Source organism: Vulpes vulpes, chromosome 9, assembly GCF_048418805.1.
Source record: "Vulpes vulpes isolate BD-2025 chromosome 9, VulVul3, whole genome shotgun sequence".
NCBI lineage: Eukaryota > Metazoa > Chordata > Mammalia > Carnivora > Canidae > Vulpes > Vulpes vulpes.
This window is the reverse complement of record NC_132788.1, coordinates 96,693,883-96,720,073: the sequence shown is the minus strand read 5'-3', so window position 1 is coordinate 96,720,073 and position 26,191 is coordinate 96,693,883. Positions and strand designations below refer to the sequence as shown.

The following is a 26,191-nucleotide window of genomic DNA, read 5'->3' as shown; positions in this document are numbered from 1 at the left end:
TTAATCCTCATGGTAACCTGAAATGCGGTGCCATTATTATTTCTGTTCTATAAGTCAGGAAACAGCTACAGAGAAGTAAATAACTTGCCCAAGTTTGCACGCTGAAAATCAGGGACTTGACCTGAAAACAGAGTTCTAATGTTCTTAGGGCCAACTGTTGAACAAAGATCCTAAAGCAGAGGGTGCTTGGGGTGCCTGTGAGGAGGCCAGTTTTCTGGCAGGTGAGAATGTAAGAAAAGTTGAAGCCAGCTTTGAGAAGCCCTCCAAAAGTCAGGGACACGGAAGAGTTTTTAGGAAGATAAGGCAAGTTGCAGAATGAGCAGTAAAAGCGCCTTGTGGTCCAGGCCAGCAGTCTCTTCGGTTCGGTTTCCTTACTCTGGGAAGGAGCGCGGTGAGGTGGGTTTACGGCTGTTTCTGCAGCTGGGGCTCCGGTGTCCGGCTGAACCCCGCCCCCCCCCCCCCCCCCCCAGCTCTGGGCCGGGGAGGAAGCACCGAGAGGGAGCCGCTCCCGCCTTCCTAGAGAGGAGACCACAGGGGTCTGACCGCGGCGCGGACTGCTGACGTCACGCGGGCCCGGCGCGGCGGGCGCTGGCTGCAAGGTGCCGCCAGGTGTCGCAGGCAGCGCCGTGCGCGTCGAGTCGGCGGTGCGCAGCTGCGACGGTTTTGTCGTCGCCCCTCCCTCGGAGCCGGGGCCGGCCCGCCGCAGCGCCTCTTCCTCGCGCGGAGACCCTTGGAGGAGGGGTCGGGTGCCGCGGGGTCCTGAAGAGAGAAAGGCGAAGCCTGTTCGAGAGCCCTGTTCTGGGCATCGGGAGACCTGGGTACCCTTCGTATGTACTTCGGGGACGAAGCGAACTTCTGATTCCTTCAGTTCTCTGATTTCCAGAAGCCAGTGCTGTTTCTTGCTTTGCCACTTGACAAAGTCGAGCGGGTAGAATGAGTATATGCGAGAGTTATCAACTTCCTTTAAGCTTTTAATCTCCTCTCATAGCAACAAAATAGGTACCTGTGAGGACATATAGACCCAAGACTTTAACAGCAGGTACTACTGAAGGCTTTTTTCTAAAGGCTTCCCATGTATTAACTCATTCATGCATCATCACAACCCTATAAAGTCATTATTTAGTCTATATGACGTCTGAGAAATGACCTCGAAAGGGTTAAGTAACTTCCCACTATCATTTGCTCATATATGGTAGAGCAGGGATTCAAACCGAGTCCTGGCCATACTTCAGTCCACGCCATACTTCAGGTTTAGCAGAGGAAGACAAATATAATCAGAGCATCAAAACAGTAGAAAGTGCTGCAGTAGAGGTATGTGAAATTCTTTGAGAACGAAAAGGAGAAAAGGCTTTGCAAATAAAAAAAAAAATTACCCACCTATGAGAAGTGTAGTGGTTCACATTTGAGTTGAATATTCGTTAGTACGTTTAAAAAGTAGTAGTTTGTTCAGTCTCAGATAGGGGGTGCTAGTGGATTGGGATGGATTAGACTGGTCACCAGATCCCTGACTTTTTTTTTTTTTTTTTAATTTATGATAGTCACAGAGAGAGAGAGAGGCAGAGACACAGGCTCCATGCACAGGGAGCCCGACGTGGGATTCGATCCCGGGTCTCCAGGATCGCGCCCTGGGCCAAAGGCAGGCGCCAAACCGCTGCGCCACCCAGGGGTTCCCAGATCCCTGACTTAATACACTGTTCTTTCCTCCCCATTCAGAAGGAGGTTTTTTTTTTTTTTTTTTTTTTTTTTTTTTTATGATAGGCACACAGTGAGAGAGAGAGAGAGAGGCAGAGACACAGGCAGAGGGAGAAGCAGGCTCCATGCACCGGGAGCCTGATGTGGGATTCGATCCCGGGTCTCCAGGATCGCGCCCTGGGCCAAAGGCAGGCGCCAAACCGCTGCGCCACCCAGGGATCCCCCAGAAGGAGTTCTTAAAAGCTTTCTTCCCAGGAGGGGTCCTTAACATCTTCCAAAAGACTCCCCCTGTCCTTTCTTCTACGTGCTGTCTGACTAAATGCAGTCTTATTTTCCTGAAATTCCTCTACCTCTGATTCTGGTAAGATAACTGTAGGGGAGTTTCCTTGCTGTTGACTCGGCCTATTCTCTGACAGAGTACCTGTGCAGTTAGTATTTTTCAAATAAATGAATAACCAGCCTCAATCAAAGATGGACTGGACTTGAGGTTTTTGCTCTTTCCCCATGTGTTTTTAGAATCAAAGGATTACAGAATGTTGGTACTAGTTTTCCACTTTCAATTCACAGATAAGACTGAGTGAGTGACTAACTTTAGGTCAGTAGCAAAGCCCTGACTAGAATGCAGACTTCTTGACTCAGGCCAGCGTTTATTCTAATGCCCTCTACCATGTTCCCAGTTTTTGACTTTTGAAGTCAATGGCTTTTCCAGTAGGTTTGGGGAGGGGCCTTTGGATCCAACTTTCTCTCTTGTGGAGGTATTTTTTTTTTAATTTTTATTTATTTATGATAGTCACAGAGAGAGAGAGAGAGAGAGAGAGGGAGGCAGAGACATAGGCAGAGGGAGAAGCAGGCTCCATGCACCGGGAGCCTGATGTGGGATTCGATCCCGGGTCTCCAGGATCGCGCCCTGGGCCAAAGGCAGGCGCCAAACCGCTGCGCCACCCAGGGATCCCTTGTGGAGGTATTTTTACTTGAGGATAGTTCTTAGGAGGACCTGCTCTCTTTCTTTGTGCAGTGTCAGGTCTCTTGGAGGACTACCCACTTACTGATTTTGGTCATTGGTGATACTTTTTAAAAAAGACTTTTTAGAGAGTGAGCATGTGCATTTGCCTGTAGGAGGAAGGGCAGAGGGAGAGGGATTGAAAGTCTTAAGGAGACTCCATGCTGAGCTTGGAACTCGATGTGGGGCTTGATTTCACCACTCTGAAATCATGACCTGAGCCAAAACCAAGAGTCAACCACTTGCCCACCTGTACCACCCAGGTGCCGCATTGGTGATACTGTTCTGATTCTTCATTCAGACTTAAAATAGTTATTTGGCTAGGGATTGGCTATTCCTGAGTTCCTCTGAGTTCAGAATAAGAAGGAAGTAGGCTTACAATTTATGGGTGCTTTTTCCTCTCCCTCCATGCCTCAGATGCCTGCCCTCCCTCAAGAGAAGGCCCCAGAAGACAAACCAGTGTTGTTTGTGTTCCTAACGGCTTATCTCTGGGTAAGTGAAATCTAACTAGAGAGCCCAGGATGGGGGTGTTCATTCACAAGTGGTGGCAGAGCTATTGTGAGACGACCCACCAGTGACCACTACACCTAAACACTGCAGACTGAAAACACAGAACCACTCAGAAATGGCCCCATCTTATTAAAATCAGACTGATTATGGCCCGTTGTGGAAGCAGGCAATAGAGTAATTGTTTTGGACAGATCAGATAATATACTAATTTTATATCACATGTACTTAAACTGTAGCAAGAATAGCTACAGTTACCTGGTAGCTACTCACTGAACTATCATGTCTTAATGGTGTAGCAGTCAGATATGGGAAAACTGGTAGTAAATTACTGGAAGACTCATCACAAAAGTGGTTTAAGTGTGTCCTCAAAGAATATGAATGGGCTCCTGACTCTGGAACAAGAGCCTAAGTAATAGCAACTTCCATTATTATGGGGCATCAGAAGGCAACATGGAGCTTGGGAATTTGTTAAATTCAGTAAGAACAGTATTGTATGAACTGGATTCTTAGGCTATAGGAACTCTATGAATAGACTGTGACTGTTTATGGCTGACAAACTCAGTTTAGTTTAATATGTAGGCATAATATATGTGTATGTGTTTGTGTACATGCATTGAGAGATGGCTAAAAGAAAAGGCTGTCAAAAAACCAAGTGTATTTTCACTAGGTGATAGGATTTCAAGTAATTTCCTTTGTGGACTGTTTTTTTAGAATGTGTATGCATTCTTTGTGTAGTAAAACAACAACACTTTCTGAGACAATAAAAATAAAGGAAATGAAAGTGTGGTTAGAGTTTTGGTTTTATGTTTAGCTGTTTAAACCACCTGGCATTAAATTTTATATACAGTGTATCTGTACTGGAAGTACACAAAAAATAAAGATAGCTATGTTCAGGAAAAATATTCAATATATTTAGCAACCAATGCGGTACAGTACTACCCAATCAGATCAGTCTCTGACTGTAAACAGTTAGTGCAGAGATACCAGTGTATACCAACTAACTCTTAGGGTAGACCCATATGTACTAACAAGAAATGATTTTGAAGAAACATTCTTTAGTGTAAAAAGAAAAAAGCAATAGCACAATAGAACCTATAGAACAATTTTATCTATGTAGAGAGAATAAAATGCGTAGAAAAAAGACTGAAAAGGGATGATTGGGTAGCTCAATGGTTGAGCATCTGCCTTTGGCTCAGGGTGTGATCCTGGGATCTGGGATTGAGTCTCACATCGGGTTCCTTGCGGGAGCCTGCTTCTCCCTCTGCCTGTGTCTTTGCCTCTCTTTCTGTGTGTTTCTCATGAATAGATAAAAATCTTAAAAAAAAAAAAAAGACTGAAAGAATATACTCTAGAGTTAATGTTAATTAGGAAGGAAATGGGTCTGGGTGGCTCAGCAGTTTAGCGCCTTTGACCTGGGGCGTAATCCTGGAGACCCGGATTGAATCCTGCGTCGGGCTCCTTGCATGAAGCCTGCTTCTCCCTCTGCCTGTCTCTGTGTCTCTCATGAATAAAAACAATAAATAAATAAATAAAAATAAGGAAGGAAATGGGTTTGAGTAGGGTGGGATGGTGAGAAAAAAATGACTAATTTATCCTTCATCTTTCTGTATTATCTAAATATTTAAAGTGAGGATATATTCATGTATAATTTATATTAAAAAACTAAAGTGAACAGGGGCCTTAGAGAATAAGAATGTGTCAGTGTCTCTGGCACTATTCAGGGAAGATGTTTCTGATGTGTGGCACCTAAGTATCTGCTCTCAGATTCTGTGTGCCCTTATTCAGAGCATCAGGGTTTCAAAGTCTGATGCCATTGAGATCATCTAAGTATTTCTCTTTCTCCAATTCTAAGGAGTGTCCTCAATGACTTTTTTTTTTTATGATTTGGTTCTTATACAGTTTTTCTATAGTGGAGAGAATGTGTCAACCAGCTGGACATTGAGCATATATATTTTTCACTGTAGATCAGCAAAGTGACTGTTTTCTACATCACCTTGTGAATATGATTAGTATACATCAGATTCTGAAGCATTTCATTAGTGTCAAAGGTGAGGGCCAGATTCTGGACCATCATGCTATAGTCAAGTTACTGTCCAATAGGAATCTCTTCCCCAAGGACCAACCCATCCTATTTTTCTTCAAACAAAACAATATTTTATTTTTAGTAAGCAGGGCTCTATTTTCAAACCTAAAGATCTTCCAGATGGTCCTAGGGAGAGAGCTACAGATGCTGAATATTTTGGAGAGAGAGGTCCAAAAAGACACCCATTAAAGTGAGTGTATAGGAAGGATTAGTGTGATCGACCTAGTAGAAGTTACAACTTGGAAAGCCTTTTTTTTTTTTTAAATAATATTTAAGGGGTACCTGGGTGGCTCACTGGTTGAGCATCTGCCTTTGGCTCAAATTATGATCCTGAGATCCTGGGATTGAGTCTCACATCATGCTCCCTGTAGGGAGCCTGCTTCTCCCTCTGCCTTTGTCTCTGGCTCTCCCTCCGTGTCTCTCATGAATAAATAAAATCTTTTAAAGAATTATTTATTTTTAGAAAGAGAAGGGGGGAGCAGCAGAGGAGAGGATGAGAGAGAATCTGAAGAAGACTCCCCACTGAGCACAGAGAGCCCAACATGGGGCTCGATCCCAGGACCCTGAGATCATGACCTGAGCCAAAACCAAGAGTTGGATACTTACTGAACTGAGCCATCCAGGCACACCTTTGAAATCTTAAAGAGAAATTGAGTGTCCCTAGACAATTATGTAAGCTTGTACTTTCTCAAATGGCATGAACAAGATATTGCTTACAGGCAACCTAAGAAAATATAGTTACTTTTCACCTATTTTTTGAGGAGTAGAGACTGTAGGTAGGTAGTAATTTTCCCTAACATGAATTTACCCAAGATTAGTATGCTCATCCCTTTCACATCCTACTGTTTATCACTCTGGATAATCCTAAATTACCTGGATTCATTTTTTAGTATTTAAGTGTTCCACAATCACAATAGGGAATTTTATAGATTTCCCAAGACCTGTCACTACTTAATCTCTTCTCCCTAATATCTAATCTTTTCTCTAGGTCATTGTGATCCATCTCTATTATCGAGAAGACGATAAAATCAAGATTCCACAATGCAGGTCCCTTGTTCTTCATACAGGACATTTTCCTTCATGATTTTTTTTTTTTTTTTCAGGCAAGAACACCAAGCCTGATGCAACAGTGTTAAATGACTTGTGGAAGCTGTAGAGTGTCAGAGAACCTGGTTGTCTGGGGTTTGCATTTGGAGAAGGTGAAGACACATGCTGAAGAAGGCGGAGAAGGCATATCCTGCAGGAATGCCCAAGAGGATAGTTCATGTACTCATATACCCAAAGCTTTCCCAGGACAGTGTTACTGTAACCATAATCATCTCTGAGAAAGCACTTTGGAAATATCATGATTTTGGGAGAGAGTTTCCTCTAAACCTGAAACTACTGGACAGACATTCCTTGTATTACAAGCAGCATGAGTTCCAGCCAGATTCCACTGCACATGAACCCTCAGAGTCATAACATGCGGAAGAAACCTTCAAAGTGTAGTGAATGTGGGAAATTCTTTACTCAGAGATCATCTCTTACCCAGCATCAGAGGATTCACACGGGAGAGAAGCCGTACATATGTAGTGAGTGTGGAACTTGTTTCCGTAAACAGTCAAATCTTACTCAACATTTGAGAATTCACACAGGAGAGAAACCGTATAAATGTATCGAATGCGAGAAAGCCTTTCAAACAAAAGCAATCCTTGTTCAGCATCTGAGAATTCATACTGGAGAGAAACCCTATAAATGCATGGAATGTGGCAAAGCCTTTTGTCAGAGTCCATCCCTTATCAAACACCTGCGAATTCATACTGGAGAGAAACCGTATAAATGCATCGAATGTGGCAAAGCCTTTAGTCAAAGCATTTGCCTTACTCGTCACCAGAGAAGTCATTCTGGAGATAAACCTTATAAGTGTAACGAATGTGGGAAAGCCTTTAATCAGAGTACATGCCTCATGCAGCATCAGAGAATTCATTCAGGAGAGAAGCCTTACACATGTACTAAATGTGGTAAAGCCTTCACTCAGAACTCCTCCCTTGTTGAGCATGAGAGAACTCACACTGGAGAGAAACTTTACAAGTGTAGTGAGTGTGAAAAAACTTTCCGCAAACAAGCACACCTTAGTGAACATTACAGAATTCACACCGGAGAAAAACCTTATGAATGTGTTGAATGTGGGAAATCCTTCAGGCACAGCTCAGCACTTGTTCGACACCAGAGACTTCATGCTGGAGAATAAAATTTGAGATATAACATTGTGGAAAGATTTGTATGAAAATGCCAATCTCCTCCCCCTCCCCAAATTCTTAGAACTTTAAGACTCAGTCTTCAGCAGGGATGAATGTTCTGTATGTGGAGCAAGACACAAAGCATCCTGAAAGTTAAGAAAACAGACTCAGAACTAGGTAGTCTTGAGTTTGATGCCTTCTCTGCCACTTAATGGGTGTAAGACCAGATCCTCTCTGAGCCTGTTTTCCCTATCCTCCTCAAAAGTATAATGAGGAAAAAAAAAAGTATAATGTTATCTTGAGAATAAAATGAGTTGTATATAATAAATAACTGCCATTAATTGGTTTTGAGTTATAGATGTTCCAGAAATTATATAAATCTGGCTACTGAAAACAAGCAAAGTTAAGCATTAGATTTTGGTTCTTAATGTATTTTCAAAAAAAACATTCTTTTTATTTTTTTATTTTTTAAAGATTTATTTATTTATTCATGAGAGATACACAAAGAGAGGCAGAGACATAGGCAGAGGGAAAAGCAGGCTCTCTCTGGGGAGCCCAATGTAGGACTCAATCCCAGGACTCTGGGATCATGACCTGAGCCAAAGGCAGACACTCAACCACTGAGCCACCCAGACGTCCCCCATTTTTACTTATTATTTTTTAAAGATTTTATTTATTCATGAGAGACACACAGAGAGAGAGGCAGAGACATAGGCAGAGGGAGAAGCAGGCTTCCTACAGGGAGCCCAATGTGGGACTCAATCCCAGGACCTCAGGATCATGACTTGAGCCCAAAGTAGATGTTCAACCACTGAGCCACCCAGGTGTCCCCTGGTTTTATTTTATATATATATATTTAAATATGGAACGCTTCACGAATTTGCATGTCATCCTTGCACAGGGGCCATGCTAATCTTCTCTGTATCGTTCCAGTTTTAGTATATGTGCTGCCAAAGTGAGCACTGGTTTTATTTTTTAAAAACATTCTTGAAATTGGGCCATGATTTCATGCTTAATCTACAGAAACTTATTTAAACTATGTCCAGATTTAAAAAGAATACAATTTAAGACCAGTTTATTCTTAAGAAAATTCAGATTGAATTAGAGAAAAAAGGAAATTATTGGGATTTGAGCAGATCTTGTGAAGTATACTGCTGGGTACCCTGAAGAGCTTTTTTTGATTTGATACCTCCTGCTGTTGGACCTTATTTCACTTCAAGCTCTAGACCTCTCTTTCCCTGAAAAAGGAAGTCTTGGTGATACTAACTGAATAAAAACTCATGTTGCAGGACTTTTGTGTGTTGGGCAGGGGGTCAGTGAGGAGAAGTTATAGAATTATAAAGAGGGGTGGAAATAGAGGAAACCATAAGCATGTTCATTAGCACGTGGCTGTACTTGCTTGGAAATTTGTGAAACGGAATAAAGAAAATGTCACTTAAAAATGGAGTTGGGAAGCCAGAGAGGGGAGCTCACATATATCACACCGTACAGCCCTTTGCAGAAACAACAGAGCCATACCTTGCATTCCTAACAAGAAGCCTACTTTACTAACCAGCAGGAAGAAGGAAGGTTTTTCTCCTTGCTTGGCAACAGCCTAGCCAATGAGACTGTCACAACTCAGCCAATGAAAAAGCGTTCCACTTCAAGCATCCAGTATACTCCAATGGACATTTTACCACAACTCCTCCAAATTCCTTCTTTCCTCAGTAAAAGAGCAATCCCCTCCTTGTTCTCCTGACTTGCCTATGGTTTTGTAGTAGCTTGTATATCCTGAATTGCAACTGTCTACTATTCTCAAACCCATGTTGCTGGTAAAATAACTGACTTTTATTTTTAAGGCTAATAAATTCTAGGAGCACAACACTAAAGAGGGCCTCTTAAGGGAAAAGGAGGGCAAGAGACATTGAATTCTCAAGTGTCAGCAAGTGGTACCACTGAGCAACAACTTTTGGTTCACTCTTCTCATGTATCAAGTCCAGAATCCGTAGCTGGTGCAGCAGCTTCTTGAGGCATGCTATCAGGATCCAAGTGCCTTGAATCTTTCCACTGTACCACCCAGAAAAAGGGTCTGCCTTCCTTAGGGCAAAAAATGGCACCAGTACTCCTCTAAGTTTCATGTACGTGCTCTGGAATGTAGCAGGATGTAGCAAGGACAAAGTTTCATGCTTGCCAGACCTGCTTTCTTTTTTTTTTTTTTCTTTCTTTTTTTTTTCAGATCTGCTTTCTTATATCAAACACCTGGTAGCTTTGTTAAGAAGACTTCTATTTATATCTCTTTTTGTTATCAACTACAGTCACCATGTTATACATTAGATCCTTATTTCTATCAAGATCATTTGTATTAGATCCTCACTTGTATAAGTTCCACTTTTATCTCTAAAATTGCCAGAGCTGTTATATGGCTACCTTTAGCAGGAGCTGGGGAACTATTCTTAACTAGGCACATTATCATCCTCATTCAAAGTGAGCTTCTGCTAATGAAGAAGATTCAATAGGTGCTCTGTTTAATGACAAAATCCTCTGTAGCAATTACGTTAAGTTTCTGAATTACTGATCTGGAAAAATGCTCACACTATAATGTCATGTGAGAGGCAGGAGAGAAAACATATACAATATAATCTTAATTTTGTTTAAAAAATATAATTTACATACATACATACCCCATGTGTGGGAGTTCCAAAATGTTAATAGTAGCTATTATCTACAGAGTTAGAATCATGTCAAAGAAGTATTGATAGACAAAATTTTTATCATACTAAATTTTTCCTGAATTCTCTGAACTTTCTATAATGAACCTTTATTATCTTTAAATAGAAAAAAAAAGTCACTTTAAAAAACACCCCATAAGCTCTTGAAGACTAAGTCCAAAATATTTACACTTATGCAGTTTCATCTTCATTGTCAAAAGAAAGGAGGGAACTGTTTTTTATTTGCTTTTGTGAGTTCTTTTTAACTGAGTCCTGATTATTTATTTCATCTTCCTTTGCCTTCCTCTTTTTTGAGCTTGCTGTTAAACCTGAGTATTTTTCATCTGATGAACGCTTGACTGGTTTCCGATACATGATTCTTCCATCAACTGCAGCTGGTTCTTCATCTGCAGCAAAGACAAAGTTAAATAACTTTCTTCTCTCATTATTTTGTCTTTATTAGAGAGTCAAATGGCAAGAAAATCTCAGGTGGTTTTTAAGGATGTCCTGAGTTAATTCAGTCTGGTCTTCTCCACTGCTTCTAGCTTATATACCCATAAAACATGCAGTCCTTTAATAAAAACTCACGTCCTGAAGTATTCCATCATATTGCCAGTCCCCAATTAATTACAATCAGGCTGTATTTTTAAGTATTATGAAAAGTGACTGTTTGGAACTCCAGCATTTTTACTTAAAGCAATGTAATAAATATCAGGAATAATGAAAACTATACCATGTAGCATACCACGGTTCAGGCACTGATTAAATACACCTCTGTTGACTAATCTGTAAACCTAACCACCCTTTTTTTTTTTTTTTAAACAGGATGTTTTTATTTAGATTTGCACTCCTAACAACTCAGTAAAGTAGGTAACATAGTCCCCATTTTACTGATGAGGTTGCCAAGGCTCGGAGGTGAAATAACTTGTTCAAGATTACACATCTGGTGTGTGTTAAAGCCAATGTTTGAACCTAGGACTATCTCTTTCAAACATTCCATATTATTACATAAGACAATTTCATATTCCAGGCTTCTTACATGGTTAGAAAAACCAGATTACTTCCAGACATACCTGCTTTGGCAGCTTTTATTTCTGCTTTAATTTTCATGACTTCTTCAACTGACAGGTCTCCCTTTTTTAAAACCACCACTTGGGGCTGTTCATCTTCTTTGTCACTATGATCACCATCTTCATCTGGGAGCTGAAGCTGGGTTCTCTAGGGGAAAACACAAACACAATATGGAAGCTGCTAACCTTGAACCAAATATAACTGTTCTCTGTGAGACACTGTGATTAATAAGTGACAAGGATAACTTTATTCACTAAATATATTTGGTAATGAATTTTCAAGTAACTCTTAAGGGCCTAACCTTGCCACATTAGGGAAGAAGTCTACTTTCCAGTTATACTGGGCAGTGCCTGCCAGAAGGGATTAATTTCCATCTCAGCAGGACCCCAGCCTGCAGGTCCCAAAGTAGGGGGTAGGGGGGCTCTGCTTCATGGACTGCCAGCATTCCCAGCCTCCTCAGGGCATGCTAAATCACACCAGTTCTCTCTGCTCTTCATCAACTGTTTTCACTTCCATCTCTTCTCAAAGTCTGACAAAAAAAAAAAAAAAAAAAACCACACCAAAGTACAGAAAGCAGCAAGTAAAAGGCAGTCTTTATTCCACCTTTGATGACCTTTCTTCCCTTCTAATAGTTTCAGTTTGGTGGGCATCTTATCAGCTATTTTCTAATAGTATAAAAATATGGAGTATAGAAAACATTTGGTATATAAACAGGATATTATACATATTACATCACTTGATTTCTTTTCTTTATAAAATTTCCCAAACATAAAGAAGTACAGAGAATACCAACAGAAACCATGTATTCACTATATACATGTAACAAGTGGTAACCTTTGGCCAGTTGATTCAGATTTTCTTTTTTTTTAATCTTTTTTTAAATTTTATTTTATTTATTTATGATAGTCATACAGAGAGAAAGAGAGAGAGGCAGAGACACAGGCAGAGGGAGAAGCAGGCTCCATGCACCGGGAGCCTGATGTGGGATTCGATCCCAGGTCTCCAGGATCGTGCCCTGGGCCAAAGGCAGGCGCCAAACCGCTGCGCCACCCAGGGATCCCTGATTCAGATTTTCAAAAAATGTCAGCTACTGGGATACCTGGGTGACTCAGTCGGTTAAGCCTCTACCTTAGGCTCCCTGTTCAGTGGAGAGTCTGCTTTTCCCTCTCCCTCTGCCCCTCCCCTCTGCTTCTGATCTCTCTCTCAAAAAAAAAGTCAGATACCACACAAGCCCTTCTCCCCCAACTTTTTTACTCAAAAAAAAAAAAAAAAAACTTTGTATAACACCTTCCGTATTTATTAATATGGAATTATCTATTTTAAAAATCACTGCCTAGTATTTAATTGTGTATGTGGTCATCTCATGGCTTATTTGACCGGTACCCTGTAAATACAAATTTTAGTTGTTTCTAGTTTTTTCCCACTATGCTTTGTTTAGTTTTTTCTACTATGCATTTGTTTTTGTTCACTTTTGTGAACTTATATGTAAGATAAATTCCTAGAAGTGGAAATGCTGGGTTGAAAGGAATGCATACCCACCACACATTATTCAAGTAACTTGTTACTCCACCTCTCAAGAGTCCTGTCTCCCCAAACAGGGCAACAAAGCCCTCATGATCTGGCCTATGAACACAGCATTATTCTGTACCACACCCACGGCCTCTGGACACCAGCCAGGTTGGAAGACTGCAGATCCATGAACATATTATATTAGCTCCTCTGCCTCCCATCTCTGTTTTTTTTTTTTTTAAATTTTTATTTATTTATGATAGTCACACACAGAGAGAGAGAGAGGCAGAGACACAGGCAGAGGGAGGAGCAGGCTCCATGCACCGGGAGCCCGACTTGGGATTCGATCTCGGGTCTCCAGGATCGCGCCCTGGGCCAAAGGCAGGTGCCAAACCGCTGCGCCACCCAGGGATCCCCTGCCTCCCATCTCTGAACAAGTTCCAAGTGCCTAGAAACCCCATGGCCCCTGGTCCACATCAACTTGAGCTGCCTTCTAGACTTAGATTTTTTAGAAGTACATTCCTAATGTTGCCTCATCTTCTTTCTCACACTGTGCATAGCTCATAGGGAGCATGTGCCAAACAGAGTTATCAATATTTTTCTATCTGCTCACCACTAGGTGAGCTCCTTTGAGAGACACAGAGCCTGACAAACAGTAGGGATGATACAAGGAGTATTTGTTGGTTTACTCATGAATGACTAATAAGATGAAAAATGATGAACTACCTAAAGCCCCGGTGGGGAAGTCACTCACAGGCACATTCATTCATTTTGTCTATATCCCAAGTCTGCTCAATCATTTGACACAAGTGCATTCTCTTTAATAATATCTATGTTAGTGCACAGATTACTCATTGGTTTTGCCTATTTTTTTTTTTGAAAGATTCCAATAAGTCATCACAAACTAGTAAATAAGTATTTTTCACCATGGAAATGGGAAAATGAAATAAAATCATTCCTGGGGTGCCTGGCTGGTTTAGTTGATAGAGCATGTGACTCTTGATCTTGGGATTTTGAGTTCAAGCCCACAATGGGTGTAGACATTACTTAAAAATAAAATCTTAAAAGAAACAGTGGCTGCTCAAAGCCACTCTTGAATTAATTCTCAAGATGGTGAATAAGATAATTTAACTCAATTATGTAATTATTTCCCATGAAACTTATCTTTTTGCTAACAGATCACTAGAACAATGGTTATAATGCCAACCTAAGAGTATGGTTGGTTTCTCAACCACAGACATGGGGTATCCCTTTATGGAAAAGTCTCTTAACTAGGGAAGTCTAAATCATTGATATGAATTGGAAAGTGCCCCTCTCCCCAAGTTTGTTTGTTTGTTTTATTTATTTATTTATTTATTTATTTATTTATTTATTTATGTATGTATGTATGTATGTATGTATTTATTTATTTATTTATTTATTTATAGACTTGGAGACTTGGCATTCCTTTTTTTTTAAAAAAATATTTTATTTATTCATTCATGAGAGACGCACAGAGAGAGAGAGGCAGAGGCACAGGCAGAGGGAGAAGCAGGCTCCATGCAGGGAGCCTGATTTGGGACTCGATCCCAGGTCTCCAGGATCACGCCCTGGGCCGAAGGCGGTGCTAAACCGCTGAGCCACCGAGGCTGCCCTCTCCCCAAGTTTTATTTTTTTTTTCCCCCAAGTTTTAAAATAGCATTCCAAGCTAGAATCTTCAGGGTGTTAATTATTTACACATGATCATTACAAGAACCTCAAGCAAACCATAAAATTAGGTCTCATATTCTCCCCATTGCTAAATCTATGTCTCTTTCTTCAAATCTCATCCTCTTTGTCATCATTACTGGTTTGGGTCCTGGGAAATCAGTCACTCTCTGATCATGTTATCTCTAACCAAAAACCGCTCCTCGTTGCCTACTGAATAGGCCATGTGGCCTCCCTTCAACCAGTTCCTCAATCATCTCTACACACAGTCCATGACTCACTTTTTAAAAAAAATTTATTTTTAAACAGTCTCTACACCTAGTATAGGGCTCAAACCTACAACCCTGAGATCAAGAGTCACATCCTACACTGACTGAGCCAGCCAGGTGCCCCACCGACTCACCATCTTTATACCTTTATCTACCCTTCCTTCCATCTCTACTTGCTGTCCTACCCATGCTCAAGATTCAATCTAACTATCCCTTCCTCTGTGAAGTCTTCCCTGACAATAGTCAATACAAATGGTCATCTACTACCTGGTGCCAGACACTATGCCAGCTGCTGGGAAAACACAGAAAGATTAAGATACTAACTTGGAGAGTTTGATTTAGTGATGATGATATACAGGAGAGCAAGTAGTTGCAATGCAAAATGATGACTATAACAGATATGAACAACATGAAGAGATAAACAGGAAAAGCAATGCTTTGGAGGAGTTTTGAAGAGGTTCACAGAGGTAGTAACCTGTGAAGGCAGAGATGAGACAGGCAGGAAAGTTTTAAAAGAATATGGTATTTTGGAGATTCATTTCTCTGTCCTTTCAGAGCCTAGCACAATGCCTGGTCTTAGCACATACTCACTGGGTTGAGTAATTTCACATTAGTCGATCTTGTTTCCTTTACAAAGCTCTAAATGACTTGAGGAGTGGGTATTCGTGAAAGCACTAGACACAGTGCTAAATGAATCCTCTATGTCCCCACACAACCCCTAAGCATAATAGTCTCTTCCTATTGAAAGCAGCAGGGCAGGTTCTGGTGTGAACCAATTAGCCTGAGAGCACTCAAAAGTTGATTACCACGGATCCCCATCCCTAAACTATTCAGGTGTTTCTCTTTCCTGAAGCTCCTCTTCTATTTAGATCCAGGATATTCTTAAACATGCTTTGAGGGGTGGAGATGGGGTGGCGGGGGGAAGCAGGCAGTAAACAACAAAGCATAAAAACAGATCCAGGGCATTCTTCCAAAGATGCTTCAGACTTTCAGGCCTAGGACATCAGGTCATTTGATCGAGTGGCTTCGGTTTCTTTTATCTGGAAAACGGGACTAAGCTACTACTCGTCTTGCGAACTACAGGTTTTGGGATCAGCGAATAAGACAAGAGAGGAAAGGAATCTTTCTTAACCATCTACCAAGGACGAAGCGCTTTACCAGCATCAAGTCACTTTCAAGAATACAACAGCACTACGAAAAAACGACAGGCTCCCGGGCGTACGAGGCTGTAATTGAAGAAGACTAGCCTGGGGGCTGAGACCCACCCAGAATCGAGGCTGGGAGCAAGTGGGCGGAGGGACCTGTCAGCGCCTGGCCTCCAAGTCAACACAGAACCTGGAAATGGCAGGGCGGCCCGGGTTTCTGAGGTCACGCGACTGGCCTGGGCTCACCTTGGTTTCCACAGTGGGCCCTTCCCTGTAGCCGACACGTTCCTTGAAGCGGGCCAGGAACGCCGGCTCGGCTGGCCGCACGTACGAAACCTGGTTCCTCTTGCTCATGGCTGCTTCGGGGGAAACACAGGTTCCCGGCGCCGCCTGGAGATGGTACATTGGCGACGGCGCCTGCTTGTGACGTCACGTCGTCCCCGCCCCCGCCAGAGGCCGGGCAACATGGCGGCCTCCTTGCTGGCGTCAACGTCCGGCCCGAGCGCCAAATTCAAATTTGCGGCCATCTTGAGCGTGCAGAGTCCCCGCGCGCTGCGCGGCTGAAGGTGGGAGTATCCCCCGCTTTGGTCTTGGGATCAAGCTGTGAGCCCGCGGCTGAAGGTGGGAGTATCCCCCGCTTTGGTCTTGGGATCAAGCTGTGAGGGCGCCATGGCGCCGGGCTGCAAAAGTAAGTAAGGGGCTCAGGCTTCCTGAGTCCCAAATATAGTAAAGGATGGGGCTCCCCGCCCCGGGTTTCCCGGCTGAGCGTGCGGGACAGCAGTGGACTGAGCGGCGCCGAGCGTCTGGGACGTCTCTCTCTGTCCCTCCTACAGACAGCTGTCTTTCCTTCTCTCCGTGTATTGGCCCCACAGCACGAGCCAGGCACAGTTGTAGGCGCCTGGGCTGGGCAGTGACCCGGAGAGCCCTCCTCCAGGAGCCTGGCGCCCAGCCACCGCTGGTTTCGTCCTTCCGTCCTCCGTTCTGCCGTTTCGTCGCTGCCCTGCTCCCGCGTCCCGCCTGGGGCCGTCTGTGTGCCCTTGCCGGAGGGCCTCACCACCTTCGGCGTATTTCCACATCCCTGGCAGTCCTGAAGGGGAGAAGGGATTCTGTCCCAAGCGCGTCTTCCTCTTGTGGAGAAGGGCCTGCTGTAGAATCTCTTTAGATAAGCTCAGGATTAGCACAAATCCCTATTTTCTTCTTCTTCTTCTTTTTTTTTTTTAATGTTTTTATTTTTTTTAAATTTATTTATGTCACAGAGAGAGAGAGAGAGAGAGAGAGAGAGAGAGAGGAGAGACACAGGCAGAGGGAGAAGCAGGCTCCATGCACCGGGAGCCCGACGTGGGATTCGATCCCGGGTCTCCAGGATCGCGCCCTGGGCCAAAGGCAGGCGCCAAACCGCTGCGCCACCCAGGGATCCCCCCTATTTTCTTCTCAAGGGACCTGTTCGTTTTCTTGTTTTCTTGGAGAGGAGCACTGCCAATTTTTCCTTTTTTTTTTTTTTTTTAAAGATTTTATTTATTTATTCATGAGAGACACACAGAGAGAGGCAGAGACACAGGCAGAGGGAGAAAGAAGCATGCTGTCTGCGGGAAGCCGGATGCGGGACTCGATCTCAGGACGCCGGGGTCACGACCTTAGAGGAAGGCAGACCCTCAATCACTGGGCCGTCCAGGCGTCCCCAATATTTGCTTTTGATAAACCCTGTAATTTTCACTGATTTCTTGGTCTTTTGCCTTTCCGTGTACGTGCCTCATCTCTTACATTGCCTAATCCTTTAAGGAGTCTTGTTTTTTATTTTTATTTTTTTATTTTAAATTTTTATTTATTTATGATAGTCACACACACACACAGAGAGAGAGAGAGAGAGAGAGAGAGAGGCAGGCAGAGACACAGGCAGAGGGAGAAGCAGGCTCCATGCACCGGGAACCCAATGTGGGATTCGATCCCGGGTCTCCAGGATCGCACCCGGGGCCAAAGGCAGGCGCCAAACCGCTGTGCCACCCAGGGATCCCAGGAGTCTTGTTTTTTAAAGCTGATTTTGAGCTAACACATGGATCTCCCTGAATGATATGAATGTTAATGAGGAGAGGCCTATGTTAGAAGATTGAAGAAGCTGAATTTTGTTTGGGGCTTTGATGAGACTTCCAACAACGTCGGTGCTTCAAGCTGTCAGTTGTAATTGTCTTCTGATAATATATTTTTTCTTTCATTAACTTTCTAGGTCATCACATCATTCACTGCCTACTCACTGTGCTCTCTCTTTCTGTCTAAAGTGTTTCTCTCTCTCTCTCTCTCCTTTTTAATTTTATTTATTTATTCACGAGAGACACAAAGAGCTAGAGGCAGAGACACAGGCAGAGGGAGAAGCAGGCTCCACGCAGGGAGTGTTGGACCCTGGCTCACGGGTGCCAACGCGTCCCGGTGGACGCCCCAGAGACTCAGACCCCAGACAGGCAGATGCAACAAGCAAGAGGGTTTATTGGACGTTTGCGCAAATGGGCTCTCCGCCTCAGAGGTGGCAGAGCCCCGATTAGCAATTACAGGCAAAAAACCGCGGGAGTAGCATAGCATTCGGATTATGACATGATTGATTTCTTTGAAGGTCAACACGACCATGTTCAGGGACTTTCCCAGTCAGGGCGACGGGGCGGGGGTGGGGTGGGGTGGGGGATAGTTTTCTTATCTCGGAAAAACAGAATGTTTTTGTTGCTTGAATTCATGGGAGGCGCCTGGATGAGCTGCCTCAGGGTTAGGCCTGGTCCCACTCACGGGGGTGGGAGTGTGGGGTTTCTTCAGTAGCTCCATGTGGGACTCAATCCCTGGCCGCCAGGATCACACCCTGGGCCAAAGGCAGGCGCCCAACTGCTGAGCCACCCAGGGATCCTGGAAAGTGTTTCTCTTCTATCGCCATTTTCAGTATTCAGGGGATATTAGCACACAAATTGGTATGTGTTTGGGTTGAAATGTTCGCTAGGCTTTGTGCACAACCACAGTCTTTGTTTTGTAAATCTGGACTTAAGGAGAATTGAGGGATTGCTGGGTGGGTCAGTGGTTGAGCGTCTACCTTCCCTGTGGTCCTGGGATCCTGTCCTGCATCTGGCTCCCTGCAGGGAGCCTGCTTCTCCCTCTGCCTGTATCTCGGCCTCTCTCTGTGTCTCTTCATGAATACATAAATAAAATCTTTTTTTTTTAATAATTTTTTTTTAAATTTTTATTTATTTATGATAGTCAGAGAGAGAGAGAGAGGCAGAGACATAGGCAGAGGGAGAAGCAGGCTCCATGCACCGGGAGCCCGACGTGGGATTCGATCCCGGGTCTCCAGGATCGCGCCCTGGGCCAAAGGCAGGCGCTAAACCACTGCGCCACCCAGGGATCCCTCATAAATAAAATCTTAAAAAAAAAAAAAAAGATTTGATACCTGTGGTATAATTAGAGCATCTTGTTCACATAATGGAAAGTAACGTTTATATGTCGCTGTCTATTAAAGGGCTCTGTCTTGTCTATGCACATCATTTTCTAGAAGTGGTGGGAACAAGGATATTCACAACTCCCCTGTATAAAAAATGGTGGTTTTCCATGGGGATCTCTTTTGTTCCTTGTAGTCTGTTAGCAACGTTGAGGTTGATGACATCCAGGTGAATGCTGCTTGCATTCCCAGCAGTCCAGAGATTTGGCGCAGGAATTGGGGAACTCACCCGGTGCTGTCCACGACTTTAACTTTTGTGCCGATGAAGGTTATTTTTTGTGACACCTTTGGCACCGTGGGTTGCTGATGGTGAAATCAGAGAAACGAGAATGTGAAGTACAATCCCAATGAAATTGAGTTGAAGATTCTCCTTCAGGTCAAATGATCCATAGGTATTTATCTGGACTGCAGAATAAGTAAAGCAACTTTTGTTTTGTTTTGTTTTAAGATTTTATTTATTTATTTATGAGAGACAGAGAGAGGGGTAGAGACACAGGCAGAGGGAGAAGCAGGCTCCATGCAGGGAGCCTGATGTGGGACTTGATCCTGGGTCTCCAGGATCACGCCCTGGACTGAAGGTAGGTGCTAAACTGCTGAGCCACCCAGGTGTCCCCAATCTTTTGGAAGGAAGATTGCAGGAAGACCCTTTTAAAACTTTACTGTTTTGTTGAGGATTTTTTTTTTTTGAGGATTAATATACATCCAGCAAAGGACATAAATCTTAAGACTACTATGCGATGAATTTTTACATGTGAATACACTTTTGTCACTGCCACCAAGATCAAGAAATAGAATGGTTCCTATGCCCCAGAAAGTTCCCTGTGTTCCTTCTTAGTTAACAACTACACTGATTTCTATCACCATTGACTAATTTTGCCTATTCTTGAACTTCATGTAAATGATAGAGTATTTATTCTTTTTGTTCTGGCTTTTTACTAAATATTATGTCTGAGCACTGTTTTATCTGTTGGCTGTAGCAGCAGTTAATTCTTTTTCATTGTTGTTTAGTGTTCCATCATGTCAGTGTGCCACAACTTGTTTATTCCTTTGATGTACATTTGGGTTTCTAGATGAGTTATTATGAATAAAGCTGCTGTAAATATTCATCATATTTTAAGGTTAGATGGATTGAGGACTTCAGAGCTAAAAGAATTTTACAGCAAATGCCTATCAAGGACCTTTGTGTCAACATTTTACAGCAGCTATGTGATAGATTTTTATAAACCTTTGCTTAAGATACAGCATACTGAGGTGGTTAAGAGTGTGAGCTCTGGATCCTGAATGTCTGGGTTCAAATGGTAGCATTTCTCAGTGATGGCATTGCCTCAGAACTCAACGAATCTTTTTTTTTTTTTTTTAATTTTTTTTTATTATTTATTTATGATAGTCATACAGAGAGAGAGAGAGGCAGAGACATAGGCAGAGGGAGAAGCAGGCTCCATGCACCGGGAGCCCGACGTGGGATTCGATCCCGGGTCTCCAGTATCGCGCCCTGGGCCAAAGGCAGGCGCCAAACCGCTGCGCCACCCAGGGATCCCAACTCAACAAATCTTAATGCAGAACTATCTACCTCTGTGCAATTTTTTTGTTTTATTTCACTATTGGCTTACTAACTTAGCTTTTTTCCTTTCTTTAGTAAACATTTCATTTTATTTTATTTTATTATTATTATTTTTTTTATTTACGAGAGTCACAGAGAGAGAGAGAGAGAGAGAGAGGCAGAGACACAGGCAGAGGGAGAAGCAGGCTCCATGCACCAGGAGCCCGATGTGGGATTCGATCCCGGGTCTCCAGGATCGTGCCCTGAGCCAAAGGCAGGCGCCAAACCGCTGCGCCACCCAGGGATCCCTAAACATTTCATTTTAGAGTAATTTTAGGTTTACAGAAAAGTTGTAACACATGTTCATCCAGTATCTTCTTAACTCAACTTGACCACCAGGTGCTATATTGGATTCCCCTTCCCTGCCTTTCAGGCTTGAAACTCCAGGGAGTTGAGTTGGGCAGTTGAAGCCACTCACTGCCTTTATTTCCCACTCACTTTACTGTGCTGTCTGTTGTTCAGTGTCTGAAACTTGTTGTATGTATTTTCCCAGTTTCCTAGTAACTTAAGACAAGCCAGTAAATGTAGTCCCTGTTACTCCATCATGGCCTTAAGTAGAAGTCTGGATCTATTTTTGGTTCATCCTTACCCCTAGGGTGTGGCCTTTACGTCTTCCCTTCGAAAGCATGGGCATTTATTAGGGCCCTGAACCCCAAATTTTCTTCCTCTCATCTGAGTCTATTCAAAACTCTGCCCAAAATCTCAGCCTCTTAGCTGCAGCTCGCAGAATCGTAATCTCTTTGAAGGAAGAAGCAGCCTCAGATGTTGTGCTCACACCTCTGGACTTGTGTTCTCTCTTGGGTTTTGGCTCTGTATTTGCTGACCGCCTTGGCAGGTCACCAGTGCTGTCAGGTAGATAAGTTTTCTATACTTTTTCTGCTTTCCTGGGTGCTTACAGGCAGGAGGGTTGGCCTGAAGTAAACTCATCCTCTAGTTCTGGGCTGTCCCTAGTAAGGAAGGCCTTACTGTAATAAATTCAGTCTTATTCCAGGACAGAAAAAAAAAAAAATCTGTATCTGAGAAAGCATAAAAAATAGAAGTAAGTTTAAAATATGTCTATTAGCATAAAGAAAGGTTAAAACTATAATTTAGTGTAATTTTTAAAAAATTTGCTATGCTCCTGCTTAGCACCTCAACTTCTGATTTTATTACTAATGCTAACATGTGGTGGTTTGAACCTTTCAATTTTAAGTGGTTTTAAAAAAAAAAAAGCTTATGTAAAAATGTGTTTTCTGCTGTCACCTTGAGGATTCATTGTTGTTGTAGATGATAGTTGTCTTAGTCTGTTTGGGCTGCTCTAACAAAAATAACAAACTGGTAGCTCTTAAACAATGTTCATTTATTTCTCACAGTTCTGGAGTCTGAGAAGTCTAAGATGATGGTGTCTACATATCCATGTTTGGTGAGGGCACTTCCTCACTGAGGCTCTCTTTTTGCTATAATCTCACGTGGTGGAAGAACCTGGGGTGTTTTTTATAAGGACCATATAATTATATTATATATATATATATATATAATATATATATATTATAATGTCAATCATGAGGGTCCTGCCTTCATGACCTAATCACTTTCCAGGCCCCCCCCGAATACCACACCCTGAAAGTTAGGATTTCACCATACTAATTATAGGGAGATACAAACATACCATAGCAGTGATAAAGAGATTACTTAACATCATTTGTATAGAATTATTAAAGATTGGTTGGCTGTTTTTAGCATGGTACATTGCCTTTATTTTTTTTACTTTTTATTTTTGAAAGATTATTTATTTATTTGAGAGGGACAGAGAAAGAGCTGGGGCAGAGGGAAAGGGAGAAGCAGACTCCCCACTGAGCAGGGCGCCTGACTCTGGGCTCTATCCAAGGACTCTGAGATCATGACCTGAGCCAAAGACAGACACTTAACAGACTGAGCCTCCCAGATGCCCAATAGTGCCCTCTTGATAAATTGAGATGCAGGTTCCTATTTGAACTGCCTCCTCCTAAAACTCCCAAAACCTTCTGAATATCTGCCTGACTCAAGCCTTTGTATTTTTTGCTTACCTTTTCTGCTGTCTGGGTATGTGACCCTAGCTCACATCATCTATTTTAATCTTTTTTCTCTTTCTCCAGCTCTTCGTAAGGATCAGACTTCAGCTTTCCTAACAGGAAAGCCTTCCTTTTGTATTCTGGCATTCTCATTTGTTTTTATTTTTGCAGAAGATACAGAAGGACTGTTGCTTTGCTGCCAACTCTTGTAGAAACTGAAGAGCAGGTGGGGAATTGGGCAATCTGGTCTATTTCCCACTTCACAGACTTTCATTTGCTTGAGGGAATAGCTGGAAAGGGTAGTTTCCAGAACACTTGTTCTGTGGTGAATATTTACTTTGAGCTTCTGTGCTGTGAAATGAAGAATAGAAATAAACAATAGAAAGAATTGAAATTAAGTGTTTGTGGGGTGTTTTGTTTTGTTTTGTTTTTTGCTGATGTCCTAGTAATAATTTATTCAAAGATATTTACTGTGTGTTCACGGTGTGTCAGGCACTGCTCTAGGCAATGTAAACAGTTAATTTGGAGGAGAAAGAGTAAACTAATATATATTATTATGGCAGTAAGTCCATAATAGGGCCAGGAAAGGGAGTTAGATTGATAGGTGAGTAGGTGGTGAGATCAGCTGGTGTTTCCCACCATGTGAGGTTTTGGAATGCCTTATTGAGAAGACAGTACTTGAGTAAATGCCCAAAGAAATGTTCCAGGGACCCTGGGTGGCTCAGTGGTTGGGCACCTACCTTCCACTCAAGTCATGATTCTGGAATCAGGGATCGAGTCCCACATCAGGCTCCCTGCGAGGAACCTGCTTCTCCCTCTGCCTATGTCTCTGTCTCTCTCTCTATATATATCTCTCATGAATAAATAAATAAAATCTTAAAAAAGAAAGAAAGAAGGAAAGAAAGAAAGAAAGAAAAAGAAAGAAAGAAGAAAGGTTCCAGGCAGAAGGTACAGCACGTGTAAAGGTACTGAAGTGTAACACGTTCTAGAAATTACAAGAAATCTAGTTTGGTTGTAGTGGAACAAGGAGTGTAATAGGAAATGAGTTGTGGAAGTGGTAATGGGGGGAGGTAGGGTCACTAGATCATGTAGGTTCCTATAAGCTGTTGTAAGAACTTTGCTTTTTACTCTGAGATGGACAAGCACCGCAGAGTTTTGAACAGAGGAATGACTTGCTATGATACACACATATCCTTATTTATTTTAATAGCTTTTAATTTTGCTATAATTTAAATTTGCAGAAAAATTGTGAGAGTAGTACAAAGAATTCTTGTGTAATACTCTTCACTCATATTAACCACTTTCCAGTTTGCCACATTTGCCTTATCCTTCTCTTTCCTTTCTCCCTCACCCTCCTGATTGTGTGTGTATACACATATTTTTTATGAGTCATTTGAGAGTAAAATGGGGACATCATGTGCCTTTACCACGAAATATTTCAGTGAGTAATTTCTATGGATAGGTGTATTCTGTTGGCTAATCACATTGCAATTGAAATAAAAAAAATTTTACATTGACATAGTACTGTTATCTAATACACAGTCTATATTTTACTTTTATCCAGTGTCTCAATGATTTATTTTAGTCTTTTTTCTCTAGAACCAGATTTCTCATTGCATTTAGTACTGATGTCTGACATGTTTTAACAGTTTGAATGAGATGTATGTCAGATACCATACCATCTGTATAAAGTGTAAAGTGGTTTTTAGTATATTCACAGATATGTGCAACTATTCAGCATAGTCCATTAGAGCATTTTCATCACCTCAAAAGAAATCTCATACCTTCAGCTCTCCCTCTCCCCACCTCTCTTTCTTCCATCAGGCCTAAGTAACAACTACTCTCTCTTCTTATTCAAAGTGGGTTAGTGAAGTCTCCAGTGTTATTGTTGAATTGTCTGTTTCTCTATACTTTTCTGTCCGTTTTCCCTTTGTATATTTTGGTGATATTAGGTGAATATATGTTTGTATCTGTATTATCATCCTGAAGGATTGACCTTTGTATCATTATAAAATGTCCCTCTTATTTATCTCTTTATTGACTTTTTTTGTGTGGTTTTTAAAAATCTGTTTTGTCCAATAGCTACTGCAGCCTTCTTGTGGTTGCTATTTGGGTGAGATGTCTTTTTCATCGTTTACTTTCAGTGTATTTTTATCTTTGAATCTAGAGTGAGTTTCCTGTAGGTAGTGTATAGTTGGAGAACGTTTTCCTAAGTAGTCTGACAGTCTCTGCCTTTTAATTAGGTTATTTAATCCATTCACATGTTATTGATATAGTTGGATTTACATGTGCCATTTTACTTTTTGTTTTCCATGTGTCTCACAACTTTTATGTTCTGTTCTTCACTGCTTTACTGCTTTTTCTTTTTCAGATTTTTGTTTTTTTAAGCAGTTGCTCTAGGGTTTTAACATGCACATATTATCAGAATCAGCATGAGATTTATACTAGTTTAATTCCAGTGATAATAAACATTACTCTTGGGCAGCTCCGGTGGCTCAGTGGTTTAGCGCTGCCTTAAGCCTAGGGCGTGATCCTGGACACCTGGGATCGAGTCCCACGTCCAGCTCCCTGCATGGAGCCTGCTTCTACCTCTGCCTGTGTCTCTGCCTTTCTCTCTCTCTCTCTCTCTCTCATGAATAAATAAAATCTTAAAAAGAAATAAATAAATAAACATTACTCTTTTGTAGCTCTATTCCCTCTCACCCCCTTTAGGTATTATTGTTAAACATACTGTATTTATTAATGTTATAAACCTAAGAATACATTGCTGTAATTATTACTTTACCAACATTAGTCATTTCCTCAGGCCAGTACAGCTTTGCTCCTACCTACCTCGTATGTATATTTCATTCCTGTATGTTGTAGACCCAACAGTACATTATGTACATTTTGTTTTATTTGGTTTTTTAAAGCTTTTTTTTTTTTTTTTTTTAAGTAGGATCTACAACTGATGTGGGGCTAAAATTCACAACTCTGAGATCATTTCAAAGCTTTAAAAGTCCATTAAAAGGGGGCGCCTGGGTGGCTCAGTTAAGCGTCTGTCTTCAGCTCAGGTCATGATCCTGGGGTCCTGGGATTGAGCCCTACATTGGACTCTCTGCTCAGTGGGGAGTCCGCTACTCCCTCTCTCTCCTCATTGTGCTTACTCCCGCATGCTGATGTTATCTATCTCTCTCAAATAAATAAAATCCTAAAAAAATAAAAGTAAAAGTCAAGAGAAAAGA

At 42.0% G+C, this 26,191-nt stretch overlaps 3 protein-coding genes and 1 non-coding gene across 7 annotated transcripts in view; 2 read left to right on the top strand and 2 right to left on the bottom strand.

Annotated features, from left to right (window-relative positions):
* Positions 1–7,832, top strand: part of ZNF501 (zinc finger protein 501) — a 28,867-nt gene extending 21,035 nt beyond the window's left edge. The window contains exons 1-2 of one of the 2 annotated variants that reach the window (XM_072721104.1): positions 2,476–3,184; positions 6,389–7,832. In XM_072721104.1, the coding sequence (XP_072577205.1) occupies positions 6,700–7,515 (816 nt within the window). In that variant the 5' untranslated portion in view covers positions 2,476–3,184; positions 6,389–6,699 and the 3' untranslated portion in view covers positions 7,516–7,832. Of the gene's footprint in view, positions 1–2,475; positions 3,185–6,388 lie in introns of those variants that run through there. The other variant, XM_072721103.1, reaches the window with a different exon arrangement.
* A 122-nt stretch (positions 7,833–7,954) lies between these two features.
* KIAA1143 (KIAA1143 ortholog) lies at positions 7,955–16,293 on the bottom strand. Its single transcript, XM_025989334.2, has 3 exons — positions 16,118–16,293; positions 11,265–11,409; positions 7,955–10,598 (listed from the first exon to the last, which is right to left on the bottom strand). Exons 1-3 carry the CDS (start codon positions 16,274–16,276, stop codon positions 10,384–10,386), a joined length of 519 nt encoding a protein of 172 aa, XP_025845119.1. The 5' UTR covers positions 16,277–16,293; the 3' UTR covers positions 7,955–10,383.
* On the bottom strand, positions 8,361–8,467 carry LOC112913324 (U6 spliceosomal RNA). The gene has a single exon (XR_003233656.1). It is a non-coding gene; the product is annotated as a U6 spliceosomal RNA (small nuclear RNA).
* A 14-nt stretch (positions 16,294–16,307) lies between the features above and the next one.
* The window catches only part of KIF15 (kinesin family member 15), a 79,763-nt gene continuing 69,879 nt past the window's right edge, over positions 16,308–26,191 (top strand). Inside the window, exon 1 of one of the 3 annotated variants that reach the window (XM_072721100.1) lies at positions 16,308–16,559. In XM_072721100.1, coding sequence (XP_072577201.1) covers positions 16,541–16,559 — 19 coding nt within the window. In that variant the 5' untranslated portion in view covers positions 16,308–16,540. The remainder of the gene's footprint in view (positions 16,560–26,191) is intronic. The other 2 variants (XM_072721101.1, XM_072721099.1) reach the window with 2 other exon arrangements.

Excerpts from the sequence above, each read along its gene's own strand:
- KIAA1143 (XM_025989334.2), bottom strand. The coding sequence starts at position 16,276 with ATGTACCATCTCCAGGCGGCGCCGGGAACCTGTGTTTCCCCCGAAGCA. Across the intron at positions 11,410-16,117 it reads GGCCCACTGTGGAAACCAAG|AGAACCCAGCTTCAGCTCCC; the intron begins GTGAGCCCAGGC and ends GTTTTCCCCTAG. Across the intron at positions 10,599-11,264 it reads AATAAAAGCTGCCAAAGCAG|ATGAAGAACCAGCTGCAGTT; the intron begins GTATGTCTGGAA and ends TCTTTGCTGCAG.